Here is a 26,327-nt window from a genome sequence, read left to right on the forward strand (position 1 = left end):
AAAAGAGACTAATCCTTGCTGAGGCACTCAGATATCAGGCATCAGATGAGAGCTGATAAAAAACAGAAGTTCTGATAAATATCTAAATCATTGTTTATTCTGAATTTGTCAAAAAGGTCTGTTTGGCAAAGCAGAGCTCAGTTGGACCTTTTCCAGAAATGATGGGAATCAGTTGGACTGACATATTTCAGTTACACACTTGTTCCCAAACTTGTGGAAAAAAATGGCAAAAAACATGTGTATCTTTGGCCTAACTTTCATTATTATAACCAAACTTGCTGCAGTTGATGTGCATACTATAATGTTCAAATATTTCTGCCTTTGTAGCCTTCCCTATTAATAATTGGCTTTCTGTTTGATGTAAATCTGTTTTTTTTTTTTTTTTTTTTTTTTGCAGCAGACTACAGATTTCTGTATTTAAAACATGATTTATTGTCACTCACTATCATATATTTTCAAAATTTCACATAATTTGTAACCACTGAGGGTCCTACTTCAATCTGGAAAAAAAAAATCATGTAGAAGCTTTGAAAAATGTTCTTTGCTTTGGGTATGTGATTTTCGGAGAAGAGGCTGTGGGTAGAAGAGGCTTTTGATACCCCAAATAACCCAACATGCACATTTTTGGATGATGGAAAGAAAACCAAGTAGAACATGCAAACACAGAAAGACCTAAGTATCACACCATGGGCTTTAACTCAGGACCTTCCTGCTGTGTGGTAAATGCGCTAAGCATTACAAACTAACCTTTTTTTTGAGTTTGCAAGGATATGCTTTACCAACCTCTATCAACAGGAAGAGGGTACAATATATTTGTTGATGGATTATTGATTATTTGAACTTTACTTTACTTTTTTCAATATATAAAAAACTAGGCTAAAGCCAGTTTATGTGAATGTTTTTTATGCATTACTAACACAGAAAAATTCCATTAGGTGCAAGAGTTACTGCAGGGTTTGTGTTTTTCGCTAAGATTTGGACAGCACATTTTTTGCGTCAATCATTATCAAAAAAAAAGAAGAAAAAAAAGTGACAAAATGAAAGGTAATTGAAAATTCAGCCGTGTTGTATTTATGCAAGGAAGCTGTGTAATGTATTATTAAATCAGGTGGTGTTTCTTTGTTGGCTTTGTGGTTTCTGACATGAACACAGTAGGTAGATTATTGTTTATGTTCTAAACACTATCAAAGCTCACATTTTGTGGGAAAGGAATATGAATTCAAGATATGAATTGTGTTGCTTGGTGAGAAAAAATTCCTCTCAGAGAATGTTGTTGCTAAGCCTGTGATAATCAGGTCTATTTAAGGCAACAGCGTGTCAAATGTAAAAGGATAAAACCACCAAAGAGTTAAAAGTCACATAATCTAGTCATGTTTTTTTTTAGCTCTTTTTATTCAATAATTATTTTACACAACATTTTCTTTTTTAAACTCTATTGTATAAACCTTGCTGTCTCTCTTTTTTTTTTTTTTTTTACAGATCCCTCAAGTGAGCTACGCATCCACTGCTCCGGAGCTGAGCGATAACACCAGATACGACTTCTTTTCTCGTGTAGTCCCACCTGACACCTACCAAGCACAGGCTATGGTGGACATTGTCAAAGCCATGCGCTGGAACTACGTTTCTACTGTAGCATCAGAGGGAAACTACGGAGAAAGTGGTGTTGATGCATTTATTCAAAAGTCTCGAGAGGATGGTAAGTCTTTCCTCAAAGATTTCAACAGTCCAAAAACAAAAATACTCAGAAATATATTTATTAGAAAAATACACATATTGCATCTAGACAGCGTGGAGGTGTTGAGCATGCCATTTTTACATTAATTCCAATTGTTCGCATTAGAGCAAAATTGAAAAAGGCTGTAAAATTTCAGTTTTTGAGATATTTGGGTATTTTTTTTTTAAACATCATCTACCATGACTCCAAAATGTTTGCATTATTTTATGCACATTGAACAATTAGTTAGCAATAATTTGCAAGTATATGTTTACAACACTGTTTACAGTCAACATTATTCAATTTATACTAAATAAAAAGTCTGTTTGGCTGTTTTGAGAAGGACAGTCTGAAGATGCATTAGCAAGTTTGGTGTCAATTGAGCAAACATTTTGGAGCAGATAGATTTAATACGTTTTCCAGTTTTTAAAAGAATCAAAGTGAACTAAATCAGAATTTGCATTAGGTTTGAGTGTACAAAAGTGCCTTTGGTATTGGAGTTATGTTTTGGTAAAGGTTGTAAATCTGTAGCATTTGTAGTTGATTTGTTGTGAATTTTGGAATTCAAAGGCTTGCTGTAGCGCCACCTTTAGGATTATTGGCTAGTTTTTGCAGCTGAAGCAATCTGACATGGGACTGGACCTGTGTACAACATTTGGTAACAATAAGCCTCTAATAACAAAAGCATTTCATTTACCACCAAAAGTTTTGGAACGGAAAGTAGATTTTCCTTTGCACCCGTTTATATTAATCTATAATCAGGGGCTAAAATTAAATGGTTTAAATTGACTATGGTAGAAGAAAATGGTAGCACAGGTAGAAAGTGCTACTAGTTCTACACATCATACTTAGCCTAAATGTAATTTACCTGCAAATCACAATGTTGGTGAAAGCAATTTAAAGATTGTTCTGAAATGTTGCAAACTATGGCAATGCTTAGATGGCAGCGGTTGTCTTGTCAGCCCCAAGTTGCTCCTGGTTGAGGGCTCGCGCCTTACATGGCAGCAAAGTCACCATTAGTGTGTGAATGAGTGTATATGACTTAGAGCTTTACTCGGGCCAAAAAAAGAAGACCCGGCCCGAGCCTGAAAGAACACCACTCGAACTCGTCCGACCCGAATGAAACCAATGTCTGTTTAAGCCTAAACCTGTTTCACGCGAAAACATCCTTGCACTCATGTCAATTTGATGCAAGTTGCTTTAATATCAGCTTTATTTACTAGTCCCTCATTCTGCACAAAACTGTACACATTATTTACCAACCAGCGTCTGAACCCGGCCCGAGCCTGCCCCGGTCCGTGGTATAATGATCAAAATTAAGCCCGAATTAAGCTGGGTCAATTCGGGCAAGGAATTCAAGTCTAATGTGTAACAGTGTAAGACTGCATTTAAGGTATGAAGCATTTTGTAAGTGAAACCCATTTACCGTTAACCGTTTCATTTCAAAAGGGATCCCTTTTTGCCTCCATTTAGCTACTGATATTGACTCTGTTTGCATTAGACCAAGGAACAGCAAAAAGTGCCACACTTTATAATGCTATACACACGTCAGCGTATTATGGATGCAATGACGGGAAGAAGTCATTTTTTAAAGACTTTGTTGTCAAAGAAAGTGAGGAGGTGCAGGGAGGCACTGGAGTGTAACATCAAGATAGAAGTTAAAAGCTGTTGGGAATCCATTAAACATCGTATAGGAGGCTCTGACCTCTGACCTCTGAGACAGTTATCACCACCAGCATGTTCACTGCTCAGTCAACCACTGTGTCCCTTATTCTGGAGGTGGTCACAAGTCATCTTAAAAGGCCTCTTGCAGCAAATTACTTTAAGATGGATTCCAAGTATATCCAGGTAAACCATTTCGCAACCATTAAGTACATATCATTTAAGAAACTTCTTATAGTAGAATGTTCAATGCTAATCATTCTGAACATTAAACATACACTAAGCGTAAAATTCAACAAATACAAATTTAAAAAAAGAAACTATAATTTTACCCTAGGGATGTCAAACACATTTTAGCTCAGGGACCAAATAAGGAGCAGTTCATCTGAAGTGGGAGAGATTTTAGGCGGGAACATTTGTAATTTAATCATTGTGCTCTCGTTTACACTTCCACATATCAATAAATGATAAAATATGTAAGGCACCGATAATATCAAATCAATAAGTGACAGATTACAAAATTACTTCCATTATGTGACATAAGCATGGTGAAAATGTGAGACCTGCTAATATTGTGGAGTTTCATTGAATTTGTGTATTATTTTGGCGATATCTACAACTAAATTAGTCTGTAATTTACACAATTCATAGTTTCTCTGACTTTTTTGCTTTCTGCTGCGGGCCGAAAGCTCTAAAAGGCCGGATTTGGCCCCGGGGCCTTGAGTTTGACACGTGTGCTCTAAGAATTACATTTTGAAAACCTATATTCAGATTTAAATCATTTTCCTGTTCTTTTAATTATTTAAACACTTTGTGAGTAGATTTGTGCACATCAAGTTGCAACTATGAAAATTTATATTATAATGGGAATACAGTATATTTGGGGGATCATGAAAAATCCCACTTGCTTGGAGGTTTACTTCTAAAGCTCCAACTCTCACTTATGAGTATTCTTTAGTTGAGGTCAGGGGTTTGCTATTATTGACTGATTTTTCTCACCAAAATGCCATGTCCTTTCAGATACATTTCTCATTATTTTAAATGTTACAAATAACTACAAAAAAAAAAAAGAAAATTAGAATTTTATAATCTCCAAACTATGACTCAAAACGCTCCTATCCTGCAGATGAAGACTGAAGAAACGTTTAAAATGTGATGGACGGGGAAACACAATCTCAGACTGATATTGATCATACATAAAAAAAAAAGCCTAAGGACACACGTGATTGATGCCTCTGGCTGAATATGTAAATTACACAGTTCTCATCTATGCGTGGGTGGTAGACCCACATGTCATTAAGTCTTAAGATAAGTAATAAAAAGAAAAATGTCTTGAACAGAAGGTCAACTATGTATTGTTTCACACTTGTTTTGGCTCTTAAAGGAGGCCAGTGTTGAGTTTTCTATTAATCTATTAAATAACACACACGCAAAGTTTTTAATTGTATTTTTTTAATAATTTATGTTCATCGAGATTTCTTTTTAATCGTGTCTATCTACAGCTCCTTCACGTTCAATGACTCAAGCAAAACTCTTGTACAGTATATCACATTTCCGTGGTTTCACGATCTTCTATTGTCCTCGCATTGTGGCTTAGATTAATTATACGTAAGAAGTAGACGACAAACAGGCTTCCACGTCTAGAATACAGCCACAGATAAGTGGATTTTGCAGTGGAATCTTCACAGCCAAGGATCTCAGAAGCAGTCACTGCCTCCGAACATCACAGCAGCTAATCGGAGAAGACTGATTTCAGCTCTGTACGACAGATTTACAAGTGTTCAGACAAGTTATAAATACTGTTAATAATATGCCATTTGGGGAAGAAATAAAAGGTTCACAATTGTTTTTATTACACTTTTGTGCTGCAGGCGTCTGTTATTTTGCTTATTATTTAGCAAAGAGGGTATAACTGGTTACGGTCACAGTGCTTTAAAATGTTTTTAGTCTGGCATGCTGATCTGAGGGGACTTTTTCCTACTAAAACATAAGTGAACTAATTTCAGGCCAATTTACTTGTGTGTATAGTTTATACGCTAATTATTGTTTCGAGTCTATTTAATTTCGTTCTATTCTGTTAAAACTTGTCAACTTGATCTTGTAGTATATTACTGTTTTATGTTTAAAGGGGAACTGACTTTTATAAAACCAGAAACCACGCTGAGTAAAACAAACCATATCTTTGAGTTAACTTGATGTAAAAAGTTCAATATCGATTCATTGGTTCAGGTATACATTGAGCCTTTCCATTTATTTCATTTCCATTTAGTATTTTATTTCTAACATGATAACTCAACCCTTGGTATGCTGCGGCGATTGTAAGGTTGCGCATGCTAAAATAAACTGCAACAAACCACATTTAAAAAACGTATGTTACTTTTGACAAGATTTACAGAAATATTTGTGAAATTTTTGATTTTTTTCTTGTAAAAACATAATTACAATGTTAAATGCTAAATCTAAATGTAAATATTAAATCTAAATGTCACATTTAAATCTAAATGTTAAATCTGAATCTATTTTATAAATGCTAAATCTAAATCTTAAAGGTTAAATCTGAATGCTAAATGTTAAATCCAAATGTTAAATCTAAATGTTAAATCTAAATGTTGAATCTAAATTGCTAAATATTAAGGTTAAATGTTAAATCTGAATGTCACGAGTGAAACTAAATATTTTGCTATTATGCAAATTCACTGTTTAGATTCAAAATTTAGATTTAGATTCAACAATTAGATTTAACATTGACATATTTCAATAAGGAAAAAAAAATCACAAATATTGCTGTAAATCAGGTCAAAAGTATCTTCACATACATTTTCTAAACGTAGTTTGTTGACTAAATGTTGCAAAAGTTGCCAACATTTTACAATTGGAGGCCCATATTTTGCAACTTCTGGACGTAGATCATGCCACAGCGACCGCAGTGTATCCCCTAAATTAAATCAAGCCTTTAAGGCATTTAACAAAGTGTAAGTCTTCTATGGGTCAATATGAGCTCACAAATCATTGTGTTTTCTCTGTGCTTGGTCCAGAGCATAGTGTTGGAATGTGTGACTGATGAATCGTTGTGTTAGGCTCTAGATAACAAAGTCAAGCTAGCATGGGAATTCTGATATCATTCAATCCCAGCAAGTGAGGCTCTCAAGTGGAAATGGAATAAACCAGAAATTCTCCACAGCGTTTGATCAGACTGGCTGAGAAGTGGAAAGAAGCACCGACTCTAAGGCAGTCAATATTTCACAAGATGTGACAATCAAGTCTTTGTGTGTTCTTTGAAACGTATGAATGTATTCATTGCCAAGAACAAGTAAAACTAGAACTGCAAGCAGTTATGAAAGGGGGCCAAGCCTTCCCGCGCAAATTGGCCCCCAGGTTTCGAGGAGCCCATGGAAGTACGTCACGAAGGATGACGGGCTCGTGGCGAGCGTCAGGACACAAGCCAACGTGCCATTTGCTGCGAACAGGTGGATATGAAGTTTTGGAAGATGTGATTTAAAGTGTGAACGTTACAGGCCAAAATGCGTTTGCACCCATTATAGCGCCACCTAGTGGTGCACTGTTTGGTATGGGTGATCTGTGTGCTCTTCTATAGTTACCCTGTAAATTTCACAGCCCTCAACATATTACTTCTGCTGAAATAAACGTTTATTTGTTTATTTATATGTTATGTCGTAATAAGCCACGCCCACTTTGACCAATTGCGATTAACTTCGAGATACGGTCCCAGGAGCGACCCAAGGTCATACCCACCAAATTTGGTAAAAATCGGTTGTGCCATTTAGGAGATATAAATTTCTCATAATTGCAGTGCCCCCTAGAGGCCTAATTTATTTAAATTTTGCTTATACTCTTACAGTCACATGCCAACCAAGGATCTCAGATTTGGTGGTGTTAGCATTTGTTTTGACCGAGATATCCAACAGTTATGCATTTTTATAGCTAGCGAGGAAAAACTTACTCAGTAATTATTGACGCATATTTTGAGCCAACAATTTTATCAACTTTAGATCAGGTTCAACTGAAGACTCTACGTGCCAAGTTTCATGCCGATTAAACAAAACCCCAAGGAGTAATTTCAAAAATATGTTTTTGATATGTAGTGACTTACAAAGAGCAATGTGCTGTGGGAGTGGGCGTGGCTATGTCAGAAGATGCAAATCTATGTAGGAAACGTGGATATGAATTTTATGAAGATGTGAATTAAATTGTGAAAGTTAAAGGCCAAAATGTTTTTGCAATTATAGCGCCACCTAGTGGCGCAATTTTTGGTATGGGTGGTCTGTGTGGTCTTCTATATCTACCCTGTAAATTTCACTGCCCTCAACATAATAATTCAGCAGAAATAAATGTTTGTTTATTTACGTGTCATGTCATTAGCCACGCCCACTTTGACCAATCGTGAATAACTTTGAGATATCGCCTCAGGACGGACCCAAGATCAAACCCTCCAAATTTGGTAACAATAGGTCGTGCCAATTAAGAGATATAAATATTCATTATTTGTAGCGCCCCCTAGTGGTCTACATCATTCAAATTTGGTGCATACCCTCACAGTCACATGTCAACTAAGGATCTCAGATTTGTTAGCATTAATTTTGCCCGAGATATGCGCCAGTTCGCATTTTTATTGCTCGCTAGAAAACTTTACTCGTTAATAATTTGAGCATATTTTACCTGAAAATTTTTTTTCGTCAACTTTAGATCAAGTTCAACTGAAGACTCTACGTGCCAAGTTTCACGCTGATTGGACAAAACCCCAAGGAGGAGTTGGAAAAAGTAGGTTTTATAGTTTTTTTTTTTTTTTTTTTTTTTTTTTTTTTTAAAGGATTTTTTTGGCTCTAGTGGCCTTTATATGACAGTTGCTTGACAGGAAAGGGGGTCAGAGAGAGCAGGGAATGACACGCAGGAAGGGGTCCCAGGCCGGGAATTGAACCTGGACCCGCTGCAGGTGAGGAGCTATGGCCTCTGTACATGGGGCGGGCGCTCTACCCACTGAGCTAAACACCGCCCCAGGTTTTATAGTTTTTGCGATTTTGCGCCGAGAAAAGTTTAGGCGGAAATGGGCGTGGCCTAGCCCAGGTGATTAAGTGCTATTCAAGGAATCTGTGGATATGAAGGTTTTAAATTTGCAACAAACGGTGTGGGAGTTATTGGCCAAAACGCGTTGACCTTTGTTATAGCGCCACCTGTTGGCGAACATATGTGAATTTTTGCGTCCAAGGTACACGGGGTGTTCTGGACCCAACCCCCAAGGGGCATCGCCCTACCTTGCACGGTTTGGCCTGCAGCACTACTTTTACCGGGGGAAACATAATAAATATAATAATAAATATAACAATAATAATAATAAAAAGCCTTTCAATTACAATAGGGTTCCTAGCACCGCTGGTCCTAGGAACCGCGTATGCTTACATACGCGGTTCCCTGGCCCCGCGGGCTTGGCCCCCTAATAACGACAACAAAAGAAGGACCTACACATCCTTTGACTTTGTTTTACTAATCTCAGAGTGAATTTGGTAAATTCCCTGCAGACATTTATTGATATTTTTAAACAAACCTTATTTCTGATCAATTCCTTTCCAAAGCTTATCTTCACATTTTACATCTGCACTTCACTTTAAATAGAAAGATATATCCCCATTACTAGCCAGATTTCAATACGAGTCTTATCTTAGTGTAAGATGAAAGGAATAATACTACGAAATAACCATTTTCTGTTGCATTAGTGTCAAAATGTGCTGCTTTTAGATTAAATTATGGTTTCCATTATTGTTTGGCTCTTAACTAGACATTTTGAATCCTTGAAGCTACCATTCTTATTTTTCCAACACCTTTTTTATAGTCTTCCATTTTCATAAAACAACTTGTTTTTTTACTTTCAAAGAAGAACACATTTTTGGAAGGAACTGGGCTTGTAATCAGAGGGTCACTGGTTCGAAGCGAAACTGGGCCATCACTGTGCGATGTTGAGCAAGTCCCTAACCCTAACTGCTCGTGTTTTACGCCAATACTGTTTTGTTCAATAAAAAAGATGTAGACACTCCGTTCATTGACAATTTCCGAAAAGTTTTCTGCATTGGATTGTGGAATGCGGAGTCCAGTAGAGGAATGTATGGAAGTGTTTTTACTTCATTCTTAACAAGTTTCTCTTCTTTGACTTCCTAGCACATTTCAGGTGTTTCCATGAACTGAAACTAAAGTGGTAGCAAAACAATAGCAGATGTTTTGTTTTGGGTTAACACAAAAAAATCCAAACCACGTCGAAATTGAATATCTCATGAAGTGAAGAGACAACACAGAGAATACCGGGAACAAGCGAATCACTAACGGCGCTTCCATTATGCCTGGAAATGCGCAAAATCTCAATAGCGCAGTAAAGACTGGTCCATCTTCCTGCAGCGAAGTGATGAGAGTGATGACATTTCACGGGAGTTACGAGGCTCCAGCCCAAAACAATGTTCAACGGAAACATGTTCAAAGTACAATTATACTTTGTCAACATTTAGAAACATCGCTTTTATTTTTGCTAAAATTTTTGCTAAAATTTTTGCTAAAATGTTATGGAACCCCAGCTACTGTCCTCTTTGGCAAAGAAACAAAATAAATCACTGTAAAAATGAAGTAAAAATACATTCATGCATCTATTTGCAGGACTCCACATCCCACAATGCAATGCGCAAAACTTTCCCGTAAAGTGTTTTATGATTGAGATGAAAACACAGTTTCAAGCTTCAATTTACACTGTTTTTCTAAGCGAATGATCTTTGATTTATTGATATATGACACCTTCATTTGACTAAAAAAAATTGTTTCCAGCAGCTTTAATCATTTCCTCAAAGTGTTCAGAGCATCTATCCTGACCTAATTATTGCATGTGATGACCTACTTAGGGTGTTTAGTATGAGATCATGCACTAGAGACCAGAGATAGGGACTTTTCAAATTAAAACACCTAACCATTAACCACCTAACCATTAAGGCCATTAACAAAAAGGTTGTTTTATAAAATAAAATTATTTTCACATGTTGATGTATTGATACAAAAAAAGCATAAAGGTTAACAGTCATTTACAGTATTAAATATAGTAGAAGGAGAAGACAGGCATAAAGGATTAATGTCATACATGAGCTTCCGACACTCAGCCTGTTTTCATGGCACGTCCAACAGCATCATCATCCAAAGAGTCCATTCTGTAACAGCATTCAAGATAAACTAAGCCTTCTTCATATTGTCAAGGCTGTACTTGAAAGCCATGATTGAGACATGAAGTGGTTTTAAAAGCGAAGCCGTTTGTCTATCCTTTTCCATCTCTCACATCACCTCTAAGGATAAAGGTTGAGGTATTATTACAGGAGATGATTAGAAGAACCAAAACAGACCTGGCTGCTTCTCAAAATGTCTGTGTTCTTGCCCTTCGTCAAAAAATACGACTGTCTTAGAAGCACTCGTTTTTCCATCTCCCAGTTGAGTCATTTTCTGTTTGTGCGTTTCGCTCAAGGCTGCTATGCCTCCAGTGCCATTATTATACATTATTACTAGTACAGTGCCCGTCGGAAGTTTGCATTCATGTGGGAGCATAAGGGGTATAATTGTGGGTGCCAAATGTGGGTGCAATTTTCCTAGATTAATTCTATGGGACATGTGCGTGTTTGTTGTTTGTTTTTTTAATCACTTTTATATTTTTTTGTTTGGTGTATTTTTCTGTAATGTATGTTTTTGAAGTCATCATTGTGTATTTTTAAACTTTCAGTTGTCTTTTTGTGCATTTTTTTGTATAATTATTGTTTTTGTTGCCATTGTAGTGTTATTCTAGAGTCATTTTTGTATTAATATTGTTTAGTTTTTTGTTTTATTTTACTCATTTAGTATATTTTTTATTATAAATAGTGTGTGTGTATCTACATCCATCTCCTCCGTGCGTCATCTTCACACACACGTCTTGCTAAGAGAGACACGGAAGTACCACGAAAAATAAACGTTTTGCAAATGGTTTAATTTTATGGGACGTGCGTTATAAATGTGTTTGTTGTTTTTTTATACTCATTTTCATTTTTTTTTGTTTGATGTATTTTTCTGTAATGTATGTTTTGTGGAGTAATTTTTGTGTTATTTTATGCATTTCTGTTGTAACTTTGTGTACTTTTTGTATAAATATTGTTCAGTTTTTTGTTTTATTTTACTCATTTAGTATATTTTTGTAATAAATACTGTGTGTGTGTGTGTGTGTGTGTGTGTGTGTGTGTGTGTGTGTGTGTGTGTGTGTGTGTGTGTGTGTGTACATCCACCTCCTCCGTGCGTTATCTTCACACACGCGCGCGCGTCTTGCTGAGAGAGACACGGAAGTACCGCGAAAAATAAACATTTTGCAACACCAAAGTCGCAACTCTCTCTAAACGGCTCTGTGTGATCCGCATCAGCCGTGTATGTTTACATTGTAGCTGCTAGCATCCTTTCTTAGCACATAGAATAATATAAGAACACTTACCCTTGCGCAGAACAAACAACAATCAAAGTAGAGCCGTGTTGTGGACCCACAAAAACGATACATTACTCTGTCTGAATAATCAGATAGTTTGTGATAAGGTCGACTAACGTCCGTCAGCGCAGCCACTGCTCACAGTCACGAGACGAAGGAGGAAGCGAAGTCCGTGACCGAAGATTTAAAGGAAGTTTGTAATCACGGGAATAATATTAAATAACCATGAAATATTAACTTTAATGACTTTTAGCGGTACAAAAACGTTTTTAATATTGACCTTTTTTTGGTTTTTTTTTAACCTAAACAACCTGCGACATGGTGACGTCATGAACCCGGAACCAGAAGTAGCGCGCTCTTACCGAGGGAGCGGTAATTATAAAATTAATGTTTTGACCGTTTTGAGTCACCAAATTATTCCAAAATAACAGATTCACACACTCGGGGTATTTGGAACGTGGATGAATAGCAGTTGATTCACAGTTCATCTGTTTCGCCTTCAAAATGGATACCGGAAGTCGTCTCAACTGTGACCAAAATGGATGCCGGAAGTAGTTTCTCAACAGATGGTGCGCTAGCGCCCCCTCACACCCTGAGGTCAAAAGCTGAATAGATTTCATTTCGGGGCCGTCCAGAAGTGAAATAAAATTAAAATAAACATTTTGAAATGACCAAATTACTCCAAAATAACAGATACACACACTCGGGGTATTTGGAACCGACCGAGTTTCCGGTCCAACTCGCACCGCGTCGGGGAGATATTTGCCGCGCGCGCGCGCGCGCACGCACGCACGCACACGCACACGCACACGCACACGCACACGCACACGCACACACACACACACACACACACACACACACACACACACACACACACACACACACACACACTCCTTGAATTATAGTATAGATTATTATTATTATTATTATTATTATTATTATTATTATTATTATTATTCTCTCGGTAATGTAGGCTGACATACTGTGTCATTTTTTTTCTCACCTGGTGAAAAGTAGTGTAATTTCCTTCAGATAGAAATTGTGCACTTTTCCGTTATTATCCCCCAAGTAATGGATTTCAGTTGGTTTTACAGAATAGGATGATGAAACTCTTGGAAATGAAAGGTTTCTTTATGAAGGAAGTCAGATAACTGGTCTATTTGTTGTGTCGGAGTGTAATGTTAGTTGTATGACTGGGTGATGGTAAGTATTAAAGTGATGCCAGGGTGCCACAAGGACACCGTTACTCATCGTCAATTTTTTTTTTTTTTTTTTGGAAGTTCTTGTCATTGGTTTAGAGGACTCACCAGTTTTTATTATTTAGAAATTTGTGAAGCGCCATGAGAAATCCAGGACCATTAGAGAAATGGAGAAAAAGCACAAATACCTTAATTTTCTGAGAAAATTGTGTTTTTCGTTGTTTGTTTTGCAAAATATGCCAGTAGAAGCTACAAAGAAAGCACTCTATGCTTCAAATAACTGTATCATAGGTTTTAAAACAATGCATGTTGTGTTTGAAATCGGCTTGTTTTTGTGCCGAGCAGCTTCCTTGTTTGGGGGTGTGGGATTCCAACAGCTGGCAGTGTTGGGAACGTTACTTTAAAAAAAGTAATTAGTTATAGTTACTCACTACTTGTTCAAAAAAGTAACTGCGTTAGGAACTGAATTACTCTATAATGAAAGTTACTCATTACTAAGGAAAGTAGCTATTTGCGTTACTGTAAAAAAAATAATAAAAAGTTGCTATATGTCAAAGAATTCACATTTTTTAGATGCGTGTGTCGTGAGGTGCTTCATTAAATTTGAGTTGCTTACAACGGCTGTCGACAAAGTTTTCACTCCTGGATATAATGAACACTTCACATACACGGTCTTGCCTTTGACCACAATTAATTTAAAGTAGTGTTTGTATCTCCATCTTAAAAATGCCAACTTTTCATCGGACTGCTCCACGCTCGCCATCTCTGCTGCTTCATCCAATCTGCTGTGTGTGTGTGTGTGTGTGTGTGTGTGTGTGTGTGTGTGTGTGTGTGTGTGTGTGTGTGTGTGTGTGTGTGTGTGTGTGTGTGTGTGTGTGTGTGTGTGTGTGTGTGTGTGTGTGCTGGTACGTCGCCTTAGCCAATCATAATCGTTCACCTTGTTTTTAACCCACCTCCTCACTACAGCTGAATAAGAAGCAAGGGTTGCTTTCGGATAACAATTTATTCAATCAATGCATGTAACGCACCGCATTTAACGTTCAGTAACGATAACGGCGTTGTAACGGCGTAAAAAGTAATTAGTTAGATTTCCCCGTTACTGAAAAACAACGTTATTTTAAACGCCGTTATTCCAAACACTGACAGCTGGTTACCATAGCGATCGTCTTTGACTATCCACACACTTGTGTTATTGTTTTTTTTACCAATACCAATGAAAAAAGATGTTTTTCCCACACTCAAAGCACGTCACCGGTGACAGAGTTAAAATTTTGTTTTTAAGTTTAGTGTTTACGTATCGCTGAATGAGACATGAGACAACATCATTTCTACACAGTACAAGCGATGAGCTTAGGTCCGCTTCTGGAGTACTGGTGTATTTCGTTATTGGCTGTAAAATAATTGTTAATAAATGGTGGGAGTGTTTTATTTAATGAACCATGTATGAATTGAACAATTGTTATTGCAAAACAAAGTAATTGGGTCTTTTATAAAAAATATTTTCTGTATTCCAATGAGTATTTGGTTGAGGGAAAAATCCAAACATGGCAGAAAGAAGTAAAAAGAACGGAGAGGAGGAACAGAGCTCATGTCCTTGTAGTTCAGCATATCCCGACAGGAAATCCCTGTTAGTGTGTGGACAGCTGCTGCTTTCGCTCTAAGGCCTCGTTGATTCCTGATGAATGTCATATAGACCTCCTGGGTCTAAAAGAAGATGTCAGGGATTTTAGTTTTTTTTTTAATGTGCTTCCACCTGCATCATTGTAATCCTACAGCTTAGCATTGCTTTACTGCAGTATTACAACTCTTTAGAGCTTTAAATCAAATCAAATTAACAGGTGATCTATGTGGTTATTGTGAATACTACCAGGATTGGGGTCACTTGTAATTGTAATTGCGTAATTTATATTTCATTACAATTTTGTTTTAATTATGATTGTAATTTTAAAAAATCTGTTGATCGTAATTAAAATTAAATTGTATTTGAGTTTAGATAATTGACTTTGTAATTGTAATTGCCTTGACAACTCTATAAAAATTGTCAATTATAAATTAATAAAAAACTGGACAACAATATTACAGTTCTATGTGCAGTTCTACACATATGTAGTTAATATTTATTCAAACAAGTTTCATATCAAGCTTTCCCACATTGTACTATTCAAATTTGTTAAAGTCCAGGTGTATACAGACACAAAAAAGGCTCAGATGCCCACACTGAAAATAATAAAAACTATATTTTCATTGATTAGGAAGCCTAACAAGGTATCCAATAGATGGGGAAATAAATTAGATGATAGAAATTTGTTTTTAGTGTATTTTACAGCTGATTTAGGAAGCGTTATCATAAGAAAGGCTAACAGAAAGCTAACACAAGAGGTAGGTTAACTTTTATTTGGTAATTTATTTCAGGCTCAGTAATTGTGATTAATTGTTATGGAATTTTAGTAATTGAGAAAGTAATTGTAATTGACTTTCTGAGGATACAAAATATTTCAATTTCATTGTAATTGGAAAAAAATGCTGGTCACTGTAATCACAATTTAATTGTAACTGAAACATGTAATTGACCCCAACCCTGGATACTACTGTAAAATGTAAATACACAGAATTTATTTCCAAATAGTGCTGTAAGAGATTTTAAGGTTCAAAAAGCTAGAAATATGAGCCGACAACAGATATGATAAAAACAGGCTTCACTTTAAACAAAGTGAATCATTGCGGTGCTGCTGCGACCAAATAATTTCCTCTCTTCATTACCTTGCTAAATAAGCAGCTTCCATTGTTTCACAAATGGCTTTGTGTCTCTAAAACTGTCACTATTCCATTTCCAAAAGTCTGCTACATTCAACCACCTGGAACCTGACGACTCAAACAATTTGGAAATCAATGGAGGGTTTTAGCAGCAGGTGTGCAAAGAGAAAATAATTGTCATGTCTGTGCCGCACACCTTCTATATTTGCATAATGTGCTTTATCTTTACTGACCTCGTACACTGCTTAAAACAGCTCGGATCCTAAATCTCTACCGCTATCACAGAACTGAAATGTGGTGTTGACTTCATCAGCTTTGACTTTCTCACAAGTTCCATTAAATATTTTGTTTGGACTGTAAATGGATTGGCATTTGGTTGAAAGCCATGAAGGTTGGCAAGTCTGGAAATTATGCAAATAAGACATTTTGTGTTTGTAGTTAAACAAGTCATAAATTAGGCTTTCAAGTTGAATTTTGCTGCAAAGATCTTGATTCAGCACTGGAATGAATGAAACAGAGAATTTTCATCAGAAGGATGTTTTCACTAAAGTTTTACGGATGAGGTTAAAGTGCAAAAACAAAGGGGAAAATATTTTTTAACCAAATGACTGATTCTTAGGATTGTTGAGAACTTCTGCCTTTTAAGAACTACTTGTAAACAATCAAACTAAAATGTATTCCAGTGTTAATACTTACATTTGATTAAATGTTTCTTTTAAAAAAAATTCACATCCACACATTTACAAAGCTGCAAAACTAGGATGACCATATTTTGATTTCTAAAAAGCCTCCAGGGTAATAAAACCTCCATGGAGCAACTCCTTAGCTTTCAGAAACGAGTGGAATTCGTTATTAGCAGAGTTACACTCTGAAATAACATATTCCTGAGATGTGTTCAAGGTCCCTTGGAAACCAGGACATTTTCATGAGTTCTTTGACAAGAAGTGTAAAACGGACATGTCTGGGTAAAACTGGAAGTATGGTCACTGTAGCAAAACCTAAATAGAGAAAAACTTTGTGGTGCAGTCGTAAAATACGCCTATGTTTAAAGGTTCTTGCAAAATTGTATGTTTTGGCTTGTTTAGAGGTCAAATAAGCCTGAAATATCAGAGTTAGGTTTTTCCCGCCCATCAAACTGGTTTAAGGACACCATTTTCAAAATAGCATCCTCCAGGTTGAATATACCACTTAATGACCATTCTAAGTTACATACAATCATAAACTTGGTGTCTAAACCTATGTTTTTGAATATAAGTATTACCACGGTATATTAAAATGATTATGGAGTGGCTTCCATCTTGAAAATCCAATATGGCCACCAGAGAATATGAATTTTTCCATAATTTTCAATTAACGAGTGCTGTGATGGATATATATTAGTCTAGAGTTTTGTTTTTGTCTACACTCAAAAGGGGCCAAACATAAAATATTAAATCTACATACAGTAAAACTCAGTAGCTGTCGTGTGATGTGATGTTCAATGACGCACTGTCAACTTTGACCTTATTATATAATTGGTATCCAAATGTAGTGTGGCATGTTTTGGCTGCAGTTTTCCTGCTTCATCATACCTGAATCTGTAGGAAGTCTGCTAACAAGCGTCTCGGCTGTGTCAGAGCACAGATACATCTAAAGTATGCTAGATTGATTGGTCAGTGAGGCTGCCTCAAAATAAAGGTATGTCTGTGGTAAAGGGCCCATGTTAAGCTAAACTGACTTTTCTGTGCTTTAAACATCATAAAGTGCTATATGGGCTTCATACACATGCCCAAAGTGGGTTTTTTTTCTCCATTGATTCCCTCAATTGTTAGGTAGAGGGTGATTTGCTCCTTTCTTACTGCAGGGTGAGCGCTTCAATTTGATGACGCGTTCCCACTTTGATGACGAATTTGACTGAGCTGGAGAAGCCACTCCTCCAGGAAGCTCTCTGCTGTGACTGACATGTAAACAGACGCGCCCACAAAGGCGAGCATTTCAGTGCTATGTATGTATTTTCTACAGTCTATGTATGTACTGATGAAAGCCGCGCCTCCACTCTCTGTCTTGAGTTTATAAAGCAGCATGAGCTCTGCTACGGAGTGGGTGGGAGGAGGACGGGTCGTCCTCTGGTCCTATGTCACCGTGTGGGGAGGAGGAAATCAATGTCCACTCATGAATATGCATAAGTAGGCCGCAAATCAGCCTGTTTGTGTAGAGTTGCTCAGAAAGTGACTTTTCAGAGCCTAAAACTCTGGAAAACAGGCGAGTTTGGGAAAATAAACCTCAGATACTATGTTTTTGGGGTTCTGAGAACAAATGGAGATGGGTGAAAAATAGCATGACATGGGATCTTTAAGCATATTTGTTAATATTGCAAAGCCGTGTTGAATAGCACATGTGTTTGACGTCATGCATGCCTGCGTGCACTGAGATGTATATACTGAGCATGCGGAATAAATAGTTGCAGAAGTTCCCAGACCAAAGAGACGATGGTGGCGTGTTATTTCTCCTCCGGTCATGTGTAGTTAACCACTTTGGTGACTGTGATAACAACAGACTGCTGCAGAAATGTCTAACGCTACAGTGTGCCATTTCAAATCGTGTTCATTCAACATAATTCACCACAGCTGGACTCCATTCAAGTTGTAGAAGCTTTTCAAGGATGATCAATGGAGATCAGATGCACTAGAGCTTAAGTTTGAGTGCCATTGCAAAGCATGTGAATACTTGTCAACCTCTTATGTTAAGTTTTCTATAAATTTACAAAAATGTCTGAATATGTTTTCACTTCATCACTGTGGGCTCTTTTTGTAGATTTCTGAGAAGAAATCCATGCTCAAATCAATTTTAGGATAACTCCGAAGTATAACAAAATGTGGAACAAAATTGAAAAGGTACAAATATGTTCTGATTTCTCTGTGTGTGCCAGATTAAACTGGTGTGTTGTAATTCATAATGTTTACATTTTAATTCCATCTCACACTTAATGACACTTTCATTATTTCAGACCTTGAAGAATGAGCGATTATTAGACTTAGAGGTGCAGTCCGCAACTCTCAGATCCCTCTCTCCTCCTCCTTCGCCACTGCTCTGTCTCCAAACTTTCCAAAGTCCCTCCCTCAGAGGAGCTAACAAGCTAACGTTAGTCCGACAGCAACATCACAGTAATATAACATGCTCTGTTAAAAGCATATTACTGCAACGCTTCTCTCTCAATGTGCACACACCTCAGCAGCAGCAGCAACAACACAGTGTCACATCAGCTCACGCGGAGGCTGCTGCGTGTACAGGAACAACACATGCACTACAGAGTTCTAGTGTAACAATTACAAATCACACATAATGTAAATCAAGCAGCAGTAATTACCTTTCAAGCAGAAAAGTCACCAATTCCATCTTCTACTCCTCCAGACCATACACTGTAAAAAAATATGGCGCTGCAGCCAGGGAAAGGGGCGGGGCCTGTGAGCAACAGCTGTCAGACAGTCCATCAAACATAATCCTGGCTCTGATCGTTTTTTTTTTGCTCAATCGCAGTGCATTCTGGCAATCTGCCAAAGGCTGCAGGGGGACTCAGTGACAGCTTTAGCAAATATGACAAAAATGTACTTTTATAGACTGCACCTTTAAGCATATGTAGAGAAAACATGTTCATTCTATTTCATCAAAACTCAATAATAAGGTATAAATTGACCTGCATTGTCTTTAATAAGGTTTTAAATCATTAAAGGGCTCTTATTATGGTAAAGTATTTATATAAAACAAAAACTTTTTGGAATATAGGTTTGCTTTGTGCTCAACAGCTTGGATAAGACTAGTAATATTAGAAAAAAAAAAAAGATAAATCTTGACCAAAAAGTAAAAAGAGAAACAAAAACAAGTGTTACAGCTTGCCCCAAACAAAAGGAATAGCAACACTGTCACTGCTGACCTCTATGAGCTCCCTTCACTGTAGGAATAAATACAGATTTATTGAACTAACCATGAGCGGATATCAGAGCAAAGGTGCTGACAAACATAATCCAAGGACTAGCCACCATTTGGCTTAAGAAAATAACCATGTCAACAAACACTCCCAGTTAATCCATCAAATTTAAAGCATGACTGTAACCACCTTTTTTATCCTGTGGGATTATGAAAATACTATTTCCTTAATCATTGAGTCATCAGATTTTACATTATTGGCTGTGTGTTAATTTATTTCTGCATTTTACACACAAAATAGTACATGTACATAACTGTAAGCTTGTCAATTAAGATTTAGACATGAACAAGGAATATTTATAATGATGACTTCAGTTCAACAGGGGGTCATTATTTCTCACAGTGTTTTTATTATTCTAAACTGCTTTTTATTTCATAATACATTAGAATCCCATGTTCAGAGACAGACATTTCCCCTTCATGCACTCTCGGCTGTTAAAAAAAACAACGCAGACAGAACTTTCAGGAAGGAAAAGCTGCTGTATCTTTGGCTAATTATGTATTTCTCTATTATTTGATGAATGCCATGGATTGTACTTGCTGGTCAATACAAATGTATAATATTTATCAAACCATAAAAAGGCAAAATGCAGCAATTGTTAAAAGTGCAAGAATTCAACTTGATTTTCAGATTCACTCACCATCACTCGTCAGGAGTCATTGATTGTGCCTGTGAAAGTCCACACCTGATCAGCCTGAATGGCAGTCAGAGTTAGAATAAAGGACACAGCAATATTCTGTTAGATATTTGCTCTATTCTGAGCTATGAAACACGTACAAAAGAAAGTCCCCTTGTTTTTGAAATGTCCAACTATTTTATAATTCCTTTTGCTCATAACTTCTCACGCTCTATTCATCATTTCTATTCCGTGTACCCTTCATTCTTTGGTTATTCCATTTTGAAACCAAATCAAAATAACAGTGTGGTTGTTTTGTTTTACTGCTGAAATGCTTTGATTTAATATTTAAAGCTGCTACCCACAACATTTTTTTATTAGATGAAATCATAGTGTATTATATAGATCAATGTATCAAACATTGTCTAGTCCAAAGAGAAAAAGTAATAGTTGAAATTGCTGCTTGAAAGTTTATTTTCTTTTACCATAAACACCCCATTTGTTGACATTTTTGTGCATTGCATTGTGGGATGTATGTTCAAGCTCAAATGAGGGCAACTCTGAGTATCCCATTCCTGAAAGCGAGGTAAGTTCTACTGTGAGTATGCCACCATGGAAACATTCTCAGTAAACTGAACCTGCTCGCTGGCAGGTTTTGTCTAAGAAACTCTGGGTTGCTACCTGGCTCCGCCCACCTGAACCTGAACCACTTCTCAAGGAACACTTTCATTTACCTTGACACTCTTTTTTGACACATTTGTAACATCACACACCGCCGACGTGTGCTCACATTGTTACTAATGTTGTGCTGCTTCACGTTTTTGCACATGGTAGTTTCCTTTATAACATTGTGTATGTAGAACATTTAAGGAAAGACATTGTATACAAAAAGAAATACACATTTCAGGCTTGACATTTACATTATTTCTTAAAATATGGATATGGATATTAAAAATGTATACCTTATGGTAGAGTGTATAGTTGCGCTATAGGATAGGAAGCATGCTTGAAGACATAGGGTCAGGGGTTCGATTACAACCTGGGTTATCTTTTTATTGACGTCTAGAATATGTTTTTTTGGACGTCCAGACAAATCTGGCGACTACGTTACATTCAAAATCAATGTAAATGACGCAATGTCAAGTGGTCGTCAATGTCTGTAGAGCCGAGGCTGCAGCCCTCTCACTGTAGCGGGAGGGCTATACGCTTCCTCTACTTACTGAGGCCAAATGAAAGTGGAATACTCTTTGAATAAGCCTTTAAAATTCCAAGTATAATTTGAGTGAACTCATCCTTTAGTAACTGTGTTTATCATTTAAACTGTACAGGACAAGTGGTGATGTCTATGATAAGTACTGCAAACGTACGGCTGTAGAAGAAGTGATCAGCCCTCTCAGTGCTGCCCACGGCTCCGCATACACTATTCATATTATTCCCCTGTTGTCACATCACTGGAGTGTTGAAGTGATGAAGAGACCAAAAAGCGAGACAATGTCACTCATCACGGGCAATTTAAGCGACTATATATATATATATATATATATATATATATATATATATATATATATGTGAATGCACCTTTAGAACAGGCTCATATTCCACATATTCCACAAACACCGGCTGATTTCATCCATCGGAGTGAATAAATCACCGTCTACCACCTGGTTACCATGGTAGTTTGTGTTATCTTTGCTCCATTTATGATGGGTTTTTATTGTGCTCGTGCATGCAACTAACCCAAGGTTTACATACTCAGAGTCGATTGACCCACTCCACACCAACTGTAATGGAATCGGATATCCAGAGTTTCCCATCGCAGGGTATGTTGACTCAGTTTACGAGTTCGTTGAAGCTCCTTTCTGGAATAACCCTCATTTTTGTTCTAGTCTGTCTCTAGCTTCTTTGTTTGTTTTTATTGAGATCCCTGTTAGATCCCTTTTTTTCTGGGTTCTACAACTTAGACTATATATGCATGATAGTTCCTGAATACAACAAACATATTAGAGAAGATGTACAAACAACATCCACACAGAAAATAAAACCTAATTAAAATAAAACATTAATTTTAAAATTGAAGTGAACTAATAATTGCTTCAAAAACGACCTCTATGCAAAAAGTTGAGGTATAAAAAAACTGATGAAAAACTTTTGACCTTTTACCTTTCTTCTTGGAGTAAATGATGCTTGATTTATTGATCTATGAGGCAAACACGATAAAGTTTATCTAATAAAAAAATATCCAGGGTAGCAGTTTTAAGCCTTGTGCTGGTGGCCACAAACTTACCAATATGTGACAAAGTTGCAATTTATAGAGTAGATGATATGTTGCTAGGGTGGTAAGAAGAACCAAAGGATTTGATTCAGAGCCAAAGGAGTGTGTCCTTTCTGCAGAGTCATCTCCTGACACTCCTTGTCTTCACATATGGTACGTCAAGGTTGATTAGTGACGATAAGGTGTGTGAATATAATTCAGTTCAACTGTCCCAAAGTTGTAAAACTTGACAAGGTTGCATTAGCGTCTTCTGCCTTTTAGGCTTTGATGGGCTGCAGCTCTTCATCACTTTATGATGAACAGAGGTTAATGTAGAAGAGAGGACTAAAGTTCAGACATAAAATAAAAATACATGAGGAAGTAGAAGGAAGTAGCAGCAATGATATAGATTTAAATGACGGGTGTCAGTATTTCACAAAATAATACTGAGAGAAAAGGTTTTTGTGAAAAATAATAATTTTTAGATTTTTTTTTTTACCTTGACAGAACATGTAGAAAGAAGAAGAAACACGGTGCAGACAGATTTCTTATTGACATCAGAGCATCTCCCGCTGGGCACTCTGTAAAATAGCTCCTTGTTATTTTTGTTTCATCTTCTCTCCTTTGATACCAAAATATTTGTTCACAAATCCGTCTTTCAGTGACAAATAACATGCAGGGTAATGATGGTCATGTAGTCATTTATGGAAGAGTGAAAAGCACATTAAATATCAAAACCTCAGATCTAATCTTTCTTTGACAAATGTCATGTGAGCTAGTTTGTTTGATAGTAGATCAAAACTGCAGGAGAACAAATAGAATTATGAAAAATAATAATAGAGCAGTAGTGGCTAAAACATTATAAAAGTTTAGTTTTAATCATCATTCAATAATTTATTTCATTATTCATCTTCTAAAGCATTTATTTGAATAGCTCCAGCTCTCGACGCCCCACTATGTCCACATCCAACACACAAACTGTCAGCAGTAAATCTGTATCTTCTGAAAGTAGACGTTAAAAAAACCAAAAAACAACAATCACTCTTAATTTAATTAGTCACAAGACAAATGCAGGTTTGTAATTATCATAAAATATTGATCATTCATATTTTTTTTTTCTTCAAATGTGTAATTGCTTAAAATATCTTTTGAATATGATCTTTGATATGTCATAGCACCATCACTGACTTTGGCATTTTTAAAGCCGGGCTTAAAACATGTTTATTCAGACTGGGCTTTAATACTCAGTAATGTGGTGACATTTTATCCATTTTTATCTTTCAGGTGATTTAATTTGATTGTTGTTGCAAATTTGATTGTTGTTTACGTAATTGTTTTTTTTTTTTTTAATTCTCATTTTGTCTGATTTTACTGTAAAGTATTGTGGTCACCTTGAGTGTTGGAAAAGGCTTTATACATAAATGTTGATTGATTGATAGTAATAAATCATTCATTCCACATACATTAACTGTTTTTCTTAAATATAAAATATATGAAGAAGAGTAGTTAGGTAACAATAATCATAGACAGCAAATTTGACATCAAATGTTGTTCGTTCACATTGGATAGTATGAAAATATTGAGTATGTGAGAAATACCCGAATGTATACTATATCGGGACATTTTTTAAGTACGCACAGTGGGCACAATAGTCATACTGAACCGCCCCATGATGCATTGCGAGCTGAATGTAAAATTGTCCTGGGAAAAATCAAACAAAAGCATCTCTTCTTGTCTTCCGTGAGTTTTTTTTTTAACGCTTTTGTAAATAAGGCTCTTGTTTTGAAGTTAACCAGAAGTTTTGTATAGCACAATGATGAGTCTCAGAAAATCTCCAAAATATGAATCAAATGAGCACATGTTGATATTCTGCTTGGTCACTTTCTCACTGAAAATGCTTTCAGAGCTTTGAAAGGCAGAGAATCAACAGAGATATTTAGCCTCAGTGTGCTTCAGGTTTTTGTATTTGTAGGTTCAAAATGCATCTTGGGAAAATTGGGAGATACTTCAGTGGGAACGGTCATCATCCTAATCATAGTATATAGTAGACAGTATGTACTCATTGAGTTTGTAGTGTGCCATTTCAAACACAGCCTCACTCTATTTTTTCCATGACCTCAGTGTCAGCTTCTGTGTTTATGTGCCATTCTCCCCCCGAGTGGAGGAGAAGTTACACGTGTGGGTCTCCTAATCAGATTCTGGTATGGAAGTTCTTCCTCCTAGGTGGTCAGTACTGCTCCAAGGATGGTAATAATACTGGTTTACAAGGTTAAAAAAAAAAAAAAGAGTTTCCCTTGAGCCACTGCAACATCACCTGTCTGGCAATTGTCTTTCCCTTACACAATGTATTTCAACAACAGTATTCCCAATCCTATTTTTTTTCCCCCCATTCCAATTCCATCTCTGGCCCTCAAAATTAATCAATGTTGTTCTCAGTGCAGCCCCAGGACTGTATGTCAAACACTGAGCATGAACTATGAAAACAGAAAATCAACAACTGTGGTCTCAGTGAACCAATGAACTGAACTTTGCACACGTCAAAAAATGATATATTTTTTTTACCAGAAGAAAAAAGAAAACAAGGACTGGACATTTTCTGTTACGTCAGAATGGTTTTCTGAAATCTGGTGTGAAATTAGATATCACACATTTCGGAATGCAGGGAAATCCAGGATTGTTGTTGCTTCACACGTTTTGAATGTCCTACATTTAATGGTTTTCCAGGGTTGAAGATCCATCCATCTTCATACCCGCTTATTCCCGTTTATCAGGGTCGCGGGGGTCTGCCGGTGCCAATCTCCAGCTCTCATAGGGTGCTGGGAAGGGGTACACCCTGGACTGGCGGGGTTGAAGATATAAAAGGAAGTTGATGTAGCATGGTCTTCTATCCAAAAATATACAATTCTATGTCTATTTGAAATACTTTCCCCTGTGGTGTTGAGTCGTCTATACTGAGATGAAAATCTACACTTCATTTTAATTTTAACATAAGTACTAACAAAACTAATTTACCTGATCTATTTGGATGAATGCAAGTTTCTGTTTAATACTTTGACGAAGGTAATATCAGAGGTTCAACTCATTTACATGTTTATATGTTGCAGTTAAGTGAATTGCATGAATTAGGAGGTAAAATTTTCACTTGTGTTTGTTTGTTTATTTGTCTGTTAGTAGAATTACATCAACATTACTTAACAGATTTTGACAAAATTTCAAACCACAGATAGATACCTTAAACCACGCAAGGTTCCATTAACATTTAGATCAGATCCGGATCAATATGCTGATTCTGGATCAGTTTGAAAAAACTAAAAATCCCTATCTCTTGTTATTGGCAAAGTCTAAAACATGTATATCATATTTCAGGTTGGTTCCTCAATCATCTCACAAAGTCTCATCCAGCGTGTATCCAAACTATGCATTTTATTGTGATTCTTTGAAAAATGAAGGCGCCCATACATTTGAGCCTACTGTATCGTTATTAATGGTGATAGAAATTTCTACCAAGCCTTTAAAGTCTGAATGACTATTGTACTATGATCAGGATCACTGATCCAGATAACTGCCAATAACTGGCAAAGAGGATATTTGGCGCTTGGTGGAGGTTTGCCACTCATTGTCATTGAGTGCTCTATATATTAGTTTGGAATGATTGGTGTCTCTTGCAGTTCTATAACAATTGCTGTGT

At 36.6% G+C, this 26,327-nt stretch overlaps 1 protein-coding gene across 1 annotated transcript in view; it reads left to right on the forward strand.

Annotated features, from left to right (window-relative positions):
* LOC114466962 (metabotropic glutamate receptor 4-like) overlaps positions 1 to 26,327 on the forward strand; it is a 181,784-nt gene that overhangs the window by 91,481 nt on the left and 63,976 nt on the right. Inside the window, exon 2 of the mRNA XM_028452840.1 lies at positions 1,480 to 1,696. Coding sequence (XP_028308641.1) covers positions 1,480 to 1,696 — 217 coding nt within the window. The remainder of the gene's footprint in view (positions 1 to 1,479; positions 1,697 to 26,327) is intronic.

Source organism: Gouania willdenowi, chromosome 7, assembly GCF_900634775.1.
Source record: "Gouania willdenowi chromosome 7, fGouWil2.1, whole genome shotgun sequence".
NCBI lineage: Eukaryota > Metazoa > Chordata > Actinopteri > Blenniiformes > Gobiesocidae > Gouania > Gouania willdenowi.